The 16,925-nt window shown below is 41.1% G+C and overlaps 2 protein-coding genes across 11 annotated transcripts in view; one reads left to right on the top strand and one right to left on the bottom strand.

The window, feature by feature from the left end:
- Positions 1-1,338: 1,338 nt before the first annotated feature.
- Positions 1,339-6,569, bottom strand: C5H11orf58 (chromosome 5 C11orf58 homolog). Its single transcript, XM_031613997.2, has 5 exons — positions 6,411-6,569; positions 6,148-6,228; positions 5,640-5,700; positions 3,762-3,871; positions 1,339-2,543 (listed from the first exon to the last, which is right to left on the bottom strand). The coding sequence occupies exons 1-5, from the start codon at positions 6,468-6,470 to the stop codon at positions 2,337-2,339; spliced, it is 519 nt and encodes a 172-aa protein (XP_031469857.1). The 5' UTR covers positions 6,471-6,569; the 3' UTR covers positions 1,339-2,336.
- Positions 6,570-6,795: 226 nt separating this feature from the next.
- SOX6 (SRY-box transcription factor 6) overlaps positions 6,796-16,925 on the top strand; it is a 411,364-nt gene continuing 401,234 nt past the window's right edge. For 7 of the 10 annotated variants that reach the window (XM_031614025.2, XM_090140501.1, XM_090140500.1 and 4 more), the window contains exons 1-2: positions 6,799-6,986; positions 8,193-8,309. The gene's annotated coding sequence lies outside the window, so the exon portion shown is untranslated. The other 3 variants (XM_090140518.1, XM_090140506.1, XM_090140499.1) reach the window with 3 other exon arrangements.

Genomic DNA, 16,925 nt, shown 5'->3' with positions numbered 1-16,925 from the left:
CAGGGCAGGTTTTGATATGCTCTTCCTTGGAGGCTAGTGGGAAAGCAGCAAGGTGGGTTCTGTCACCTTCTGAGTCCATTTAGATGCACACAGGTGGTAAGTCAAGAGATCTGAGTAGATGCTGAGCAGTTGCAGAAGAAAAAGTTGCAAGAGCAGCACTGGTGTCAACGCTGGGACAGAGATGACAGGTCAGTGTATATGCAGCTCTTTACAGCCCACACTGTGATTTTGTAATTGCACTCCACTCAAGGCAATAAACAATAGCTGACAGCCAAATCTAAAATAAAACTAAAAAATAAAAAATGCTAGCTTAAGTGCTGCTAGCATGTCTAAATAGGAGAAGACTGACCTCAGTCTGGGAAGGATATAAAGGATAGTAAATCAATCAGCTTCACTGGGCCATGAAGGGGGAGCTTGACCAAGGTGGATAGTGCTCATTGTTTTGCTTCTGTCTTGGAAATGTTATGGAAATAGGGTGGTTCTGATAGAGCCCCTTCCACAAAAAGGTTACTCACTGAAAAAATTCTGAAACTGAGAAAAAATTCCAAAGATCTGAAGACAACGCAGGTATTCCTGTATTTGTACTCTCCAGTGTCTTTTTCATATTTCATATCTCCCTTAATTTAGACCTTGACCAAAGCCCCATCTTGATGAAGATGTGAAAAGCTTCTACAGAAATGTGTTGTCTGCCAAAATTGTCTAAGCAGTATAAGTTCAAGGCCTGCTTTTGAATGCAAATAACCATCCTTCCACTTTCGTGCTTTTTAGATGGCTTAAAGACAGAACAGCTTTCACAAGTCACGGTGAAGTCTCCCTTCTTTGCAGTATGCAGGCAGTGTTTGTCTATGTATTAAACTCTTGGAATATTAGGAAACCAAAAGTTCATACAAATCACTGGACTTAGACTGCTGTATGGAGTTTTCTTAAAACCAAATGACTTAAAATAAATAAACAAATAAAAATCTGGACAAAGTACCAAAATAAAATAACTACCTAAATTAAAAGATACAGTTTTTATTTACAGTCATACTGCTTTTTATTTTTTCCATTTTGCATTTTATTCCAAGATCTACCTCAAAAACTTGTGCTTTACTGTGTAGCTTCAGTAAATCTATGCAATAGCATAACCTGCTGCTTTTGTGTAAGCTCACTGGCTTGCAAATTTTATCTGCATGCAAGAGATTGTATACAGAAATGGAAGATTCTCCATAAGTATATGGAATTTCACAAAACACTGTTGTAAAAGAAGGAGGCCAGAGGTTTGGATCTGACATTCTATCCCCCAGCAAGGACAGGCAGATCCTCCACCTGATGCACTAAAAAGAAACCAAGTCTGAGTTGTTATTTTACTGATATCTTTAATACAATAAACTCTAAATTTGCAGAGAAAATGGATGTGCTTAACTTTTGCTGAAAGGAGTTACTGAAGTCCTGCCTCTTTAAGCATGTCAGCTTTACTGGACAGATACAACCCTTCCATGGTAACTCACTTAGACAACCAAGCGAGGCAAGGTTTGCATGTTCAACTCTGTACTCTATGCCTTAAAACCCTCAGTTATTTGTATATCCTTTTCATTATCAAAGTATATATTCTCTTTCAAAGTAAACTCAGTTCTTTAGGAGGAATTATTAAAAAATAATAGCTCAGTCCTTTAACTAGAAGCCAATCATTCAAGATCACTTTCTTGTAGTGAAAGGTATAAAGGCTACAACCTACAGTTTCTTACCCCCTTTCTACTATCAACCTAAAGAAATTAGAAACTAGAGTCCCCCTGTTGTAGAATTCAGTTCTAAAGTATCTTTTCTTACCACCTGCTGTAGGACTTGAGCTGGATACAGTGATTAATACAGTCACAGAAGTGAGCAGTTTCTGCTCTTAGTCCTACCGCCACTAGCATCTATTGACAAAATCACTGTTTAAAGTTCTACTGCATCGCAGAGCAAGTACCAATACTGGTTATTTTACAACTAATGCAACATCCAGTAAGTCACGTGTAATCTCACAGTTAAGAATTCAAGACTAGAGTAATAACTGAAGAAACTACAAGCAGGAATTTCTCTAATCTGGCATGAAATAAGGGGAAAGATAGTTTAGATAACATAGTAGAGATAGGGCAGGAACAAAGAATTTATTTCTTCATCCATTATTTTATACACTTTACAAAAACCAGGAATCTCACTGTGCCCATGGCAACTGAAAGCAAACACTACTTTTTGTCATCTAACAGGGTCATCTTAAAATCATAATACAAAGATTTGTGCTGTAGCAGTCCTCCACTTTGCACTGTAACAATAAGGCTTACTGTACTTTAAATACAAAGCTGTTACATCTGCAGTTATGAACCACTGGCTTTAACAAACATCATTTTATAATTGCTTTTTGCTTCCTTTTTGTTTTCTGGGACCGCAGCTTCATCATGTTTTTCAGCAGCTTGCAGTTCCTCTGCAGATTCATCTTGCTCTGAATCAGAGCCGCTTTCGGAGTCCTCTGAACTCTCGTGGTCAGAGGAATGCCCAGCTGCCTCTTCTTCACCTTCCTGAAACTAGAAGTTCAGATTATGAGAAAGGTAAACCATTATTTCCTGGCAACTCCATTTCAGTTCCCTGAAGTTCCCATTGCTAAATGGCCCCTTTTGTTTCAGTACTAAGATGGGCTATCTTGCTAAACGTGGGTCTTTAATAAACAAAGTATTACACAGAAAACAACTCTATTGGACTGGCTAAGAGTACCAAACACAACACCTAGGGATTCTTCAACCACTTTCCTATTTAGTTACAGCAGATATCCTACACATACTATTAAATGAGTTTGGAAGGTTTCAGATACCATCACTGTGATTAAACTTCCATTCTGTATAAAATGACACTTGGATGTTTGTCAGGAAATGAGACATACTGAAACTAACTGACAGATCATCAGGAATTCATAATAATGACTAATCTTTGGAAATAAGTTTAGCATGCAGCATCACAAAGCAGTGTTAGTAACAATGAAGTAATGCTACTGCTAAGAAGAATGATCCCCAAACGGCATTTTGGTCATGCACCTAAGGAGCAAAACCTTCATAGTTTTAGTATTAAGAGCTCTAAGCACCACACAGGTTGTCTCACTCTCTATGGGAATACTGACAATGTTTTTATGCAATAATTGGTGCTAACAGCAAAAAAAAAAAAAAAAAAAAAAAAAAAAAAGTTGAGACATTGTAATTGGACAAGGAAGACAGCTTCCTAATAATCCAATGTATTTTTTTTTGTCACTCTTCTCTTCCTACTTATTCCTAAGTAGCTCCTTGCAAATACAAGGCCAGTTGGGTGTCAACCCACTGGAGGACTTCAGCTCCCTGTACAGCTAGTTCCCCCATCTGTGTCCTCTATTCCCACTTGCTTTTCAGGGCCATAGAGAGGTACACACCTCACAGTAACAAGCTGCAGATTAATTAGCTCTCTGGGACAATGCAGATGGTTACACTGTTCTTTTATGCATTCTTTGGCAGCACCCTGATTTAATGTATTTGCAGCTTTTTGTCCTAATCAGCCTCGACTACAATGGAGCATAAAAGAACACATTATATCACTTTCCAGAACAAAGAGAAGCACTGATTGTTTCCAGATATCAAAAGGGCCACAAATCAGTAAGTTTCTCACTTAACCCAAACCGTGTGGATTTGCTGCTATTCATGGTGATTAGGTTTTTAAATCATGCATCATCTCATCTTACTGAAGCAGAAGCCAAATCACAAGAGAAATAATGAACTTACTACCTCACTGAAACCCAGTCCACAATGGCGCCGGTTTCGTCCAGACATGGTGCTGTCCATGCTCTGCTGGTACTGAGACTCCAGTTCTTCATTCATTTTCTTGTCTTCTTCCCCTGCATGTCCAGTGTACTTTTGGTTAGGGTTCGTTCAAATTAACAAAGACACCAAATTACACAAAGTCATCACACTTTCAGTTTATCGCTACATATGTGATAAAAAACTTAAATTGAGCTACTTTAGAAACTTCTGGATTGAATACTACTGTATACAAACCATGCTGATTTATAAGCAGTTTTATCAAGTGTGCAAGCAAAATTGTTTTGATACAAAGATGGGACAGGAAGTTCGTAAGACTCAACACATTCAGATGTGCTACACACAGCATATGTTCTGCTCAACACAGTAACCAGTATGACTTTGCTGAGCTCCTGCCAATACTGCAATATGTCACAAAAAGGACCAAGTTTCTGTTCTTCACTATGTAACACATGGTTGCCATGATTAAACTGTGACTGTTATATACTGCAGCAACCAGAAAAACAGGTTTGTAGAGCTACATCTGAAATTATTACATGCACCCTGAATTATCAGGAGCAGTAATGATAGCTTTTTATTCTTGTCCATGTTTAGGAATTAGCAAGAAAACTTACTTCCATATCTAATTAACAGAACATGAACTATTCCTGCATGCCCTCTACTACTACATTTTTGAACACGCAAATAGAGGATCATTTTTACTGGGGGAAAGTATAATCCAAAATAGTGTGGAATCCTCTGTTCTTGTGCAAGGAAGGAACCTCTAAAATCATAGATCAGCCTACACCACTTCTGTTTTAATCTGTATCACTGCAAAACAAAAAACTTGCATTGCAAACTCATGTTTTCTCAACACTTCCTCATTTGCAAGTTGGAATCATGTGTTATAGAAAGACAACAACCACATCTTGGGAAAGGAAGCACAGTGTTAGGAAAATAGCTGAGTGATTTTTTTGTAAAATGCAGCATCTTAACTGCTTGCTCCTACTGATGCAGTTTGGAATGTTTATGACTTCTTAGAGGAAGCATCATCTCCATCCTAGCACAAAGTGATTCATAGTCACTCCACAGGGTAACAGCAGAACCTGGAGTCAATCCCCAAACTTCTTTGTTTTTTAAATCGTTTCTTGTCAACTCAAAAGTTACTTGCAGTACATATCAGGAGAACAAATTCTCTGGAACACTGATAGCTGCTTTGCTTTACAGCTTTACCACAGCTTTGGTCAAACAGTCAAGCCCAGCTCGATTCTGGTGTACTCTGACTTACAGTCTGAGCAAGCCTGATAAGAAATTGCTAAGATCATCAGTTACAGGACATCAAATTATTACTAATTGCAAAGATGACTTTGCAAATCTTCTCTTCTAACTTACTGCTTTAAAGCAAAAAATCTTTCTATTCAATAGGTAATCAATCAGGTGAAGTGAGAAAAAAAAAATACAAATCAACCCTGTCCTTTTCATACACACCGAAGCAGAGATTTGAATAGCCGTACCTGGCAGCAAGGAAGAAGTATAACAACATTGCTAACCAGCAGCAGTAGCACTTTACTTTCTTATTTTGGTAAGGAAGTATGACAAGAGCCTGTAGGCCCTGATGTACAGAGCGTTTGTATGCAGATTTAAGTGACCATCAAGTACTCTTCTAAGGCTTCAGAAGGTGAATATGCGTGGTCACAGAAGCTGCCTGTCAGCATTCCAATGCAAAGCTATGAAGCTCCACAGTCTCATCTGTCTCCAACTTCAGCCTCAAAACCTGAAATCCCTCCCTGCAGCATCTAAAGTCCTGGGATGTCCCTGCTCAAGTGTTTGCTTTCCCACTTGGTACCAGCTGTTGGATAGACTGACCTGTCCTGAAGTGAGAGGTTGATCTGTGGTCTCCGATAACAAGGCGGCCAGTATGTTCTTTCTAAAAGAAAATGCAGTTTGTTTTGGAGCTTTAGGCACTGACAGCTCTGCCAACATTCTGGAAATCTCTAACGGAAAAGGTTCCCTGATGACCGAAGGTAAGACCGTAAGTTCTACTGGCTGACAGCCGCTATTTGTTGAGGAAGCTCCCGCTGTCCCAGGTAAGCCATCGCAGTCCCATCGACACAGCGCCGAGCAGCTGCTGGCTGGTAACGGATCCCCTAGCGGCACTGCGCGGCAAGCCGCGTTAAGCACCGCGCAGGCGGTACAACGAGGGGATGCTCGAATGCTGTATCGCCAACCGCTAAGGAACGCTAACTTTTGGACACATATTAAAGCTTACGAAAACACCGTATTCAGACAAAACAAGCTAACCAAGGACCGCGCTGCCCGGGGCCGAAGCCGGGCTCCTCCTGCACCGCGTGCCGCTCCGCTCGGCCCCGCTCACCTTCCCCGCGCCCATCAGCCTCAGGAACTTCTGCTTCCTCTCCTCGTTGCCGAGGTCCGCCGCCTGCCAGCTGCCGGAGCCCTGCGGGAGCACACGCCGCTTGCCGCCTCTCCCCTCCGCCCCCCGCGCGGCCCTCGGCGCAGGGCGGCGTGCCGCCGAGCAGGCCCCGGTCCCGCTGCGGGCCTCGCGCCGCGGCCTCCCCCCGTCCCCTCCCGCCTCCCCTCTCCCGCCGCGCGGCCGCCCCAGGCCCCGCGCCCGTTTACGTCGGGGGAGGCCGCTCGCTTGAGGCCGTGCTGAGCCTGCGACTCTCGGGCCGAGCTCATGGCCGCGGCTGGATGACCGGGCCGCTGCGCCGCCTTCCTGCCGGAGCCGCTCCCTCCGCCGGCGCCGGGTCGCGGCCCCGGGGTCGAGCGCGGGGGACGCCGGGATCGGTAGTTCTCACAGGGAGCGCGGCAGCGTCGCCCGGGCGAGCGAGGACTAGCGCTCCCAGAGATCCCCGCGGCGGCGGGGCCGTCCCGCACGCTGATTGGCAGGCTGGTAGGCGGGAGCCGAGAGCCGCCGCGGGCGGGAAAGAGGGCGGGGCGCGAGGGCGGGGCGCGAGGCGGGCCGTTGGGCGGGGCGCGAGGCGGCCGTTGGGAGGCCACGCCCCCGCGCGGCACCTGTGGGGGCTCGCGCCGAGAGCCGCGTCTATTGCTATAGTGGCGGTTGGAGCTGAGGCGCAGCTGCTGTCAGCCCTCGCCCGTCAACGGCGAAGTGCCCTCAAGGGGTGAGGGAGGGCTCCCGGCTTAGGGGAGCCGCGCTTCTGCCGTCGTGTGAGCGCGGCTGGCTCGGAGCCTGAGGTAATGCCCGCAGAGGGAAGGCGAGTTCTCGCCTCGCCCCGAAATCCCCTCGCCACACTGCAGCCCCGCCCCTGAGGCACCGCCTGTGGCAGGGGTTAAGGTGCAAGCACTGAGAGGTGCAGGTGCTGTGTGCGAGGTCCTGCTGCAGCTTGCACGTGGCTGCGGAAGGGTTAAAGTTGGCTGGTTACGGATTTGTGAAGCTAAAATGAAATAAGCTACAGCAGATGGAAACAGGAATAAATACGCGTAAAGGTACTCAGTCCTCTCGAATCCTGCCTAACTCCTGGTTTGAAATGAACGGCTCCCGTTTTCTTTCAATCAGAGAGCTGAAGTTGGTGCCCTCACTGGGTCCTTGGTTGGCTCGGTCTGTGTTTTCACACCGCCTTTGTGCAGTGAGCTCAGCCAAGTAGCTCTCATTTCTGGCTGTGCCCAGAAGTCACACGTGCTCGTCCCCTCAGTCTTCCTACATGCTATACACTGTATGTAAAGCAGGATGTGCCCCAAACCCTGTGTTCTTCTCAGTAGTTGAGTTTAATCCAAGCTACCTTTTGACTTGTAGAGAGCTAAGCTGTGTTTCTTTGCGCCTACTTCTCTTTAGTAATTTGTTTTGGCTTGGTTTATTCCCAAGATTTTGTTTGTAACAGCTAAACATTTCAAATTTGAGCCAGTGAGTCCATTCACTTTCCTTTGTAGCTCTGTGCTATAGCATGGAAATCTTTGGGTTCTGAAGGCTGGGCACAAGAAAGGACACGATAGGCTGTGCCTGCAAGCTCCACATGTGAGTCACCTGCAAGGCAGAAGCCCACACTTCGACAAAGCCTGACTGGGGGCAAATAGCCTGTAAAACAGAGGTCTGTGCACAGTGAAAACGTGCTGATGGACAGCTTATCTCACAAGGGAAGGGTGCTCAGTTCCTTGTGAGTAAATGGAAAGCTCCTATTGGGCTTCTGAGGTTAGGCTTCTGCTCTGCACTGCCTTTGAGAAGGATCTGTGTGTGCGTCTAAAGGGTGAACTGCTCTCAGCAAAGCTGTCCTTATAAATTTCCTCCTTACAGAGGAGGAAAAATGGAGGAGGTTAAAAAGGTATCATTGCAATGTTTTCCTTTGTTTGATTGAGAACAGCTTTGAGGCTATTCAGCCACTTTGATACTCCTTAACATCTTCCCTGTGCCCTGTTCTTCATGTGTTGTCCATCCTTTTTTTGTAGGGCTGAAGTGCAGAGAAAGAAGATCCTGTAAGTAAAGACTCTGGAGATGGAGCACAAAAGTTCTGCAGCTCTAGTAATGTAGAGATGTGCTGATATAGCCCTGCTGCTCCTAAGTAGGTAGGTTCAATTATAGATACTTGTTGACTGTCATTATTTTCAATATTATTTATACAAAACAGCACTGGGATAGTGATATTTAAATTCATGTTTACATATATTGCACTGAGTGTGCAAAATCAAACAGAAAGACTCAGCTGTTACTCCTGTTCTAAAACTGCCACAATAATTTGACAAAGAGCAGGAGAGAGCACTGATATAAGATAATATTGTATTTACAATTTTATCCCCATTTTAATGAATCTATATAATTACATAGTGACTGTTAAAGGGGCTTGCTTAACTGAAATTTCAATTTTTTTTAACAATGATTTATAACAAACAGGAACGTGAAAAGTGTAATTAATAGCATAGTCACTGAGAGAGTAAAAAAAAAAAAACACTTCTGTTTTTATAGTATCTAGCAGCATTTTTAGTCTGTTAAATAGGAATTGTGTCAGTTTAAGATTTTATTTTTTCAGGGTTTTTTTTTTCAATTAAGTTTTTATGGCAGTTTTTGTACTATTATGCTTTAAGAACCGTTCCTTAAGAAAAACATGTGGGACATTTTAGGTTTGTGGCTATGGTTTCCTTACTGGACAAACTGAGGATTGCTAATGGGGAAAAAAAAAAAAAGATGCAAGAAAACCAGGCTTTGTGCTAAATCAAAATCAGATTGTATCATTGGATCTCAGTTGTGGCTAACAGTTAACTTCAAGATATTTTCAGGATGGCTGACATATACTATTATTTATATCGCTGACTGCAGTGGTGGTTTTTTGTTTACATTATAAATAACGATGTGCTAATAACATTTTAGTAAGGGACTTCTATAAATAAATCATTACCTTATTGCTTGCTTGTGATAAAAATTCTGTTTTTGAAGAGAGGAGTTACCTTAATAATAAAAAACCAGATACATCTCTAGCACTAAATGCCACCAGATACGTATGGGGGAACTTAAAAATGGAATGATCAGACTGCTGGCAAAAATGTGAATTGTCTCTGAAAACTGGTTATGCAAAAGTGTCACTTACCTCTATAGAGATATTACAGGTTGTTCTGAGGATGTGTGAGCTTTGCTTAACTCCAGCATTACTAGTAAATTAGGAGAAAAGACAGCACTATCATGCACAATCCTGTCATGTTAAGATCCGGTGTTGTATTTCCTGTCATTTTTGAACAACTGAGCTAAGGATCCTGGGCAACATTTGTGGGAATTTTCCACACTTCTGTGACTGTCTCTCAGAAGAGACACTCTGGAAGCTGGCACTCAGGGCACAGCAGGTACAGTTTTGTCGTCAAGTAGAAACTGGCTGTGATGCAGCAATCAGACTTCACCTAAATGACTGCCATCCATATAGCTAATGATAGTAGGGAAGAACCCCTAGACAATGAGGTGAGGGGAGGTCCAATGACCCTTAAGGTGACAAAACTATTTGCTGTTCTGCACAGTTGCTCTCTTCTGCTTTGGTGACGAGCTCCTGTCTTGGGGTGGGAACCATCTGTGGAGGTGGGAGGAAACCAACTCTGTTACAGGAAATGCCAGAAAAACTACCTTAGCAAAGACTTTCTGCACCGGCACATTTACAAGATTTGAACCTCAGCAACAAGAACTTCTGGGCAGATGCTAGCTTAGGAAAGCTAGGTATGGGAAAGCAGAAGCTTACCTAGATCTTGCGGAAGTTCTATCTTAGAGGAATATGATGTAGGACGTTTGAAAAAAATATAAATGTATTGAGATCTCCGTGTGGAGGTAGAGAGGATTAAAGTAAAGTAGAGCTAGGTTTCACAGCCAAAAGGCCTTTTTTCCTTGTGTAATGTGATAAGGGTGTGCCTCACAGTACTGACTGAGCTGCTGTAATGAGGCAGGACGACCCTGGTCTGGGAGCTGTGGTTTCAGAGCTGAATCTTCCCCAGTTACAGTCCTGACTCTGCCCAAGGATAAGCATCGTAGGCATGCCTTATCTTTCTGCTTTATCTAGGATTATATAGGATAATATATCTACTTTACATTGGTAAGAACTAATGAAGGTTGTGCAGTGTGTTCAGAGCAATGTATAAGTGGAAAATAATAGCTATAGGGTAACTGGACAGGGTTATAGGGTAACTGATAATGTGCTAACTGATATTGGCATATAAAACAGGATCAACCTCTTCTCAAATGATGTAGAATTTTTAATTAATAATAACAAACTTCTGATACTCAAAGTAGTTACCAATGTGAAACAAGGAATGCTGCCAGTATTTGTACGAAAGCTTAGCATGATAACTACTGATTATTTTTTTTTAGCTTGAAATTAAAAAGAAGTACATTTCATATGTACACACACACCTACTTTAAGTACACAGTTGAAATTAAATTTGTTTTCAGCAGGAAGCTCTATTTTTTTTTTTTTTTTAAGTGGAAACAGGATATTGCCCTGGCATTTCAGAAATGTTACATCTCTCTCACTTAAAGTATACACTTTAAGAAGAAAATGCTGCTTCTTTTCTGACCACTGCAGTATGTAGAGGTTACTGCAGAGAAGAGTGGAAAATGTTCTGTATATCGCTGGGGAGACATATTTTTAATTGAGATCTGCTTTACGCAATGTACTTCCTCGGTGTGGTTTAGTGTCACGATGTCTGCCAAAAGTTCAGCCCAAGCTCTTGCTAAGTTGTGTTTTACGGGGTTGGGAAGAAGGAGCGGCAAGCTAAGGGCAAACAAAGAGGTGTCAACAAAAGGATTGCTGAGAAGGGAGCATCAGTTTAGGGAAGTCAGTCGTAGCTGTTAACATTTAAAAAGCCCTTTCAAGGACTAACAAAATAAAGGATAGAGGTGTCCTCATCCTGAAATGGCTTTTATATTTCTGAACCTGTTATAAAAGCTTTTCTTAGAAGCTTTCTTTCTAAAAACAAAATAGTTTCTATCGTAAACAAGACAGGCAGCACATCAATACAAAGAGTATCTTCACTTACTTTTATTTCTGGGCTAGGAGAGACACCATCATTCAATACCACAGGGAAAGGAGTAAGAATTGTTGCCTCAGCTTAACAAATGAAAAAAAACAAAGAACGGAGAAATGTTGTCCTTGAACCCAGCTGTGTGTAGGCTTCCAGTATTGTTGCATGTATTAGGCTTTGTTCTCAATACGAAGATTTTAAAAAATGCCCATTTTTTAGCAGGTTAAAAGGTAAGTCAGGACAGCTCTCTATAGGTGCATGTAGTCCTAGGGGAGCAAGGAGCTGGGTAGCTTCTATATCAGGGTAGCCAGTCAAGGCCAGGCATCTCTCTTACTTGCAGTGAATGTGAACCAGTTACATCAAAATAAGAAAGCAGAGTTTTCCTTCCACTGAGATATTACATCATATTAGACTGTCTGGGCTTCTTCATTTACCACTGTACCCAATACTGTACCTGGGTACAAATCTTTTTCTATTGCAATGAAGATACAGCTTTATATCTCTCTTTTTTTCCTTCTTTTCCTTTTGTGCTTGATAACACATAAAAACACCAATAAAGACAAGACATTTCACAGAAAATATTTGCCAAATTCAGTTATTCTACCATGAGCCTGAATGGTGAAACAAAACCTTCAGCATTATCAAAATGAATTGTGTTTGTTTAGACTGCAAATTCAGAAGTTCCTCTATCTTCTGCTTCATTTATCTGTAGTGAAGCAGAATATTTCAAGGAAAGTTCCCATGAGGTGTTTCACCTCATGGGAATCTAACAGTTACATCTGGTTTTCTTAGGGAATTGAAATTATTGGGTGATTTGAAAATGGTATGGACAAACCTTCATATGTTATGGTGACAAATTCTTCTCTGAAAAAGCTAGGACGGAATCAACATTGTCTTTTTTTTGAGTCATATAACGCTGTGAAAGCCAAGCTTCTGAAGTCAGCTGAAAGTTGTCTGTGTATAGAATTTGTGTTTTCTTATAATGATTCCCTTTTTCTAAAACCTTTGAATCTTTTTCTGTATGAGCAAAGAGAAATGGGAAGGAAATGTAATTGGAATGTGGAAAATATGGCTCTGCATGTTCTCCTTCCTAATCTTGTGTGACTGCAGTAGTTGCTCCTCCTTAGGGGCTTCAGCAACATTTGTGGAAGTGGTCAGTAGAGAGGTGTAAGACATTACACCAGGTATATTGATACTGGTGCTTTTAATTCAATTCAAAGTGATCTGAAAAAGATTTTGGTTTGAAAAACAAACAAACAAAAAGAAGGTGCATTACCACTGTGATATGTGTGTGTAGGTCCCAAGTCAGAGTCCTTTCTGAAATGTTTCTGCTTGACTTTCATGCTCAGTGGAATACACAGAACTTTCATGTGCATCTGATGTCCAAATAAGCCTTGAAGATTGACACAAATCTGCATTTCCACAGTAGGGCTTTGTCACAGTACTGTCAACTGCCACTGCATTACAAACATTTTTCCTTCTACAAAAACACCTACGTTAATTTGTCCTGACAGTCTCTGTTCCACGTATGTCATCATTCACTACCCCTCTTACTTACAGAACCTGTAAGATGAATTAGGTCCACTGCAGCCAGCTTGTATGTGTTCTGGTGACCTGTGTTACTTAACATGCAGACAGCATGTCCCCTTGGTTTTTGCTGCTGTAAGATCTTTACTATACAAAAGGATGTATGAATAGATATTTGCTCTTCTACTTTGTCCCTGTGCTGGGCCATGGATTATTAATTCGGTATCAGTCACAGCCTATTGGCTTTGAGTGACTGCAATAAATACAAAAATAAAAGGGAAATTCATTACCCACTTTTACCTGTTTAATGCCAACATCTTATTTTTTGCATCGGGTCTTTAAAATTAATGTAGTGAACTTTTCAAGCTATACACAGTATTAATAAACTACAAATTGTCTGCCAACTTTGCCAAGAACCGACTGTGCATTCTGCCTACGCTGCGGTTGACTCTAACATTTTGGTATGCGTTCTCTTATAGTAAACAACATAAAGTTGCAGGTGCAGTATTGCAGCAACGTATGTACATTTTGACATTAAGCATAGGAAATTGAGCCCAAGCATCGGGGTATGTTTAATTGTCTGAAATAATAAATTTTAAAGAAATTAACCTGGATGTGAAAGATCACGTTCTTTTTTTATATCATGGTATTTATGATAGGTCTGAGACCGTAATGGTATCCTGCCTAGAAAGCTTAATGTTAGGATGAGTGGTTATGGCCCACAGGTACAAAGTACCAGGAAGAAAGATAGGCTGTTCTGCTGATTTTAGGTCTTTGTTTTCCCAGGGGGTGTACCAGGTGCCCTTTTCTATTTTTAAGTAATTATTTATTTATAATTATTTATAAAGAATTTGGGACCCAAAGTGGGAAAGTTTAGTAAAAATGTCACATATAATGCTGTTAATTTACTAGAAGTTAGTTTGGTACAGAAGACTGAGATGTTTTCTTTGTATGGAAAGCTGAAATGAAAAAAATAAGGCTGTATGCTGTCCCTAATCAGCTTAGTGAGTGAACGTTCCTGTACATGGCATTGCCAAAACTGGTATGTGTATCATATAAAATCATGTCTGTCAGCAACATAGAATCATGTAGGTTGGAAGGGACATCAGGGCTCATCTGGTCCCACCTCCTGCTTGATGCAGATCCCATTAGAGCACAGGGCTGCATCCAGTGTGATTTCCAGTATCTCCAAGGATGGTAATACTGCATTGTTTCTTGGCAACTTAGCCCAGAGTTTGACCATCCTCGTGGCACTTTTTTCCTTATGTTGGATTAAAACTTCCTGTAATGTAACTTGTATCCATTGCCACTTGTCATTTCATGGTGTACCTCTGTGAGGATCCTTGTTTCATCTTCCTCACTCCCTCTCATTAAGCAGCTGCAGGCAGCAATAAGCTCTCCCCTCTGCCTGCTGTTTTCCAGGCTGTGTACACCAGCTCTCTCAGCTTCTCTTCTTGCGCGTCTTGCTGATTGCCTTGGTGCCTCTGCTGACCTGCTCTACTCTTTCAGTGTCTTTCTTGAACTGGGGAGATCAGAGCTGTAGGCACTGCTCCTGATGCAGGCTCACAGGTGCCAGAAAGATGGGAATTATCAAGTCTCTCAGTCTGCTGTCAGTGCTTCCGTTGGTACAGCCCAGGATGCTGTTGGCTTTCTTTGCTGCCAGGACGCACTGCTGGTTCATGATGAGCTTGTTGTCCACAGGAACCTCCAGGTTTTTTCCTTGCAAATAGGCTCGCTAGCCAGTTGGCCTCCAGCCTGTCATGTTGCATGGGGTTATTTCATCTCAGATGCAGGACTCTGCATCTAAATGTACTGAATTATAATTATAGAATTCAAGGTATTGGTTTGTAATTTTGTGCTAGGAAGAGCTAATAGCCTGGAGTTTGTCATTTGTGAAAGCAGTGGCATGCTCTCTGAATAGTCTAAATAATATGGAATTGTACATACAATTTTTGTTTTTGATAATCAGTTTAACAAAATTTAAGCTAAAGCTGCTGCTATTTCAGGTGTGATGTGGGATAAAGAAATTACAGAAATGGTAATAAATTGCTAAAGAAGGTAAAATTAGTTATTTCCAAAAAGGAGAGAGAGTTTTTTTTAGATTAACAATACTCCTTTTTTGTTGTTCACATTATATATAAAGTATAGGTAAGCTAATTTAGGAGCAAAGCCAATACTGTTTTTGGTTTATTCTGTTTATTGATCAAGTGAATATTTAACCTTTTTTTGTCAGATTAAAATTGTGTGAAATATTTTATTTAAAGAAAGCATTAAAAATAAACTTTATTCTGAGGATATTGAGATACCACTTAATACAAATCAGTATTGGCACTGTATGATGAATGTTTTTCATACAGTGGTTGTTCATTATCGGTGTGCTTTCACATGAACATCTAAACTAAAAGATAACTGTAGCGTTTTTGTATTTTATGTCAATTTTTCTAATAATTTTTTTTTATTATTTTATAAGAATTTTAAAATTATACGAGTGATTTGGTAGTTGATAACAAGTGTGTGTTTTTTTTTTTTCTTGACAGTCATAACAGAGATAATTTTCTTTGTGTTGTTAGCAAAACCCCTTAGAGGTAGTACACATCTTTACTTATGTCTTTTCTGCTCTGTTAGTTCATTTACTCTTTTTAAGAATCCTGGAATTTGTCCGAAATGTGTCTGGGAGAATGAATTCAGCATATCCCTGTCCATGGTCTGTTGCAGCTTTCTCAAAAGGGCTGCATGCCTGCAATGTTAGGAAAATCTGGTGTGTTGTAAATTAAGCCTCCGCGCTGAAGACTCTCAGCTAGGAGATATTACAGAGGAAACAAGCATTTCTGGTGCTGCCCATGATTTTCAGAAGATGACCCCCTTTGTTAACGAGGCGTGCAATCCTAATTTGGCATGGGTCAGAGGTAGGACGATCTTCTTGCAGGTGAAATGTCATTTGCCACATTTTGCAGAGTATTAGTCTGAACCTATATTTGGTTGGCACCTGTGCTCCAAAACTGGCATCCCACCTTGTGAGAAGGCAGAATGCCACTCTGACAGATGGGGAGGAATGCAGGCATGCCAGCAAACCAGTGTATTCATCAAGGGGTCACATTTCTCTCCAGGAATGTTGAAATACCGGTACATGCAGAGCTTCTGTATCTGAGGCACACGTGTTTCTTGGCAAGGACCGCGGTTCCTGCTGAATGTCTTGGCACCGTACGTAAGGAAGCTTAGTGAATTTTCATGGCTTTCATAGGGTTTTTACACCATGGGAGCCTACATATAATTTCTGCTAAGAATGGCCCTACGAATATAAACAGAAGAGGGAATGTATTTTGCAAATTATTCTTTCCTATTAATAGATTAAGAACTGTTAAAATACCATCATAGCTTTCATGGATGATGATTCTTTTGATTAGTTAATGGTTGGTTTATCCTGGTCTGAGGGCAATAGAATGTGCAGTTTGGCAATTGACCCAAAGTGTGAATATCACAGCTTAACATTCTACCACTTCTTTTTCATACTATATTTTATTTTAACTTCACACTTCTGTACTTCATTAAGATTTTTTTTTTCTGTGTTCCTCAGAATAATATAATGTATTAAAATTAACTTTAGCACATGCCTTTCTTTTGCTGAAAGTAATTCTGAATGGTTTATTTCAGTGTTCTTACTTTTTTTTTTTTTTTTTTTTGAGCCTCCAGAATTACTGTAAAGCTTTTCTATTTCATCCATTGCAGCACAGTGTTTTTCACATTTGAATAGCTGCATCAACATGAATCCTTTATAAGGACCTTAAGGTCCTTATAACAAACTTTGCCAAGTCCCAGAATACAGAAGCTAATTCACATCCCAATACTCAGCTGCCTCATGAATAAAGGAGAGTCTGTGCCTGACACTTTGAAGCTGTAGCTGTTAAACCATACAGACTATTTACCTCAATAAATCATTATAAGAAACTAAGGTACAATTATACCCACAGAGAAATAGAATTCAAAACACTGATTTATGTGGTTCAGTGCCTGTTCCTTTTTCCATCATGTTTTGAATTTTATGCATGTTTGTCATCTTTGGCTGCTTCCATGTATCTTTAAACTAATGGGTCTTGCTTTTTTAACATTCCTCATTAGGTTTGTTATTTTACTTTGACACACAGACATGATTTGCACGCTGTACAA

Source organism: Phasianus colchicus, chromosome 5 (genome assembly GCF_987193195.1).
Source record: "Phasianus colchicus chromosome 5, bPhaCol1.hap1.1, whole genome shotgun sequence".
Classification (NCBI taxonomy): Eukaryota; Metazoa; Chordata; class Aves; order Galliformes; family Phasianidae; genus Phasianus; species Phasianus colchicus.
The sequence above is the reverse complement of the archived record's forward strand: the minus strand, read 5'-3'. Positions and strand labels throughout refer to the sequence as shown.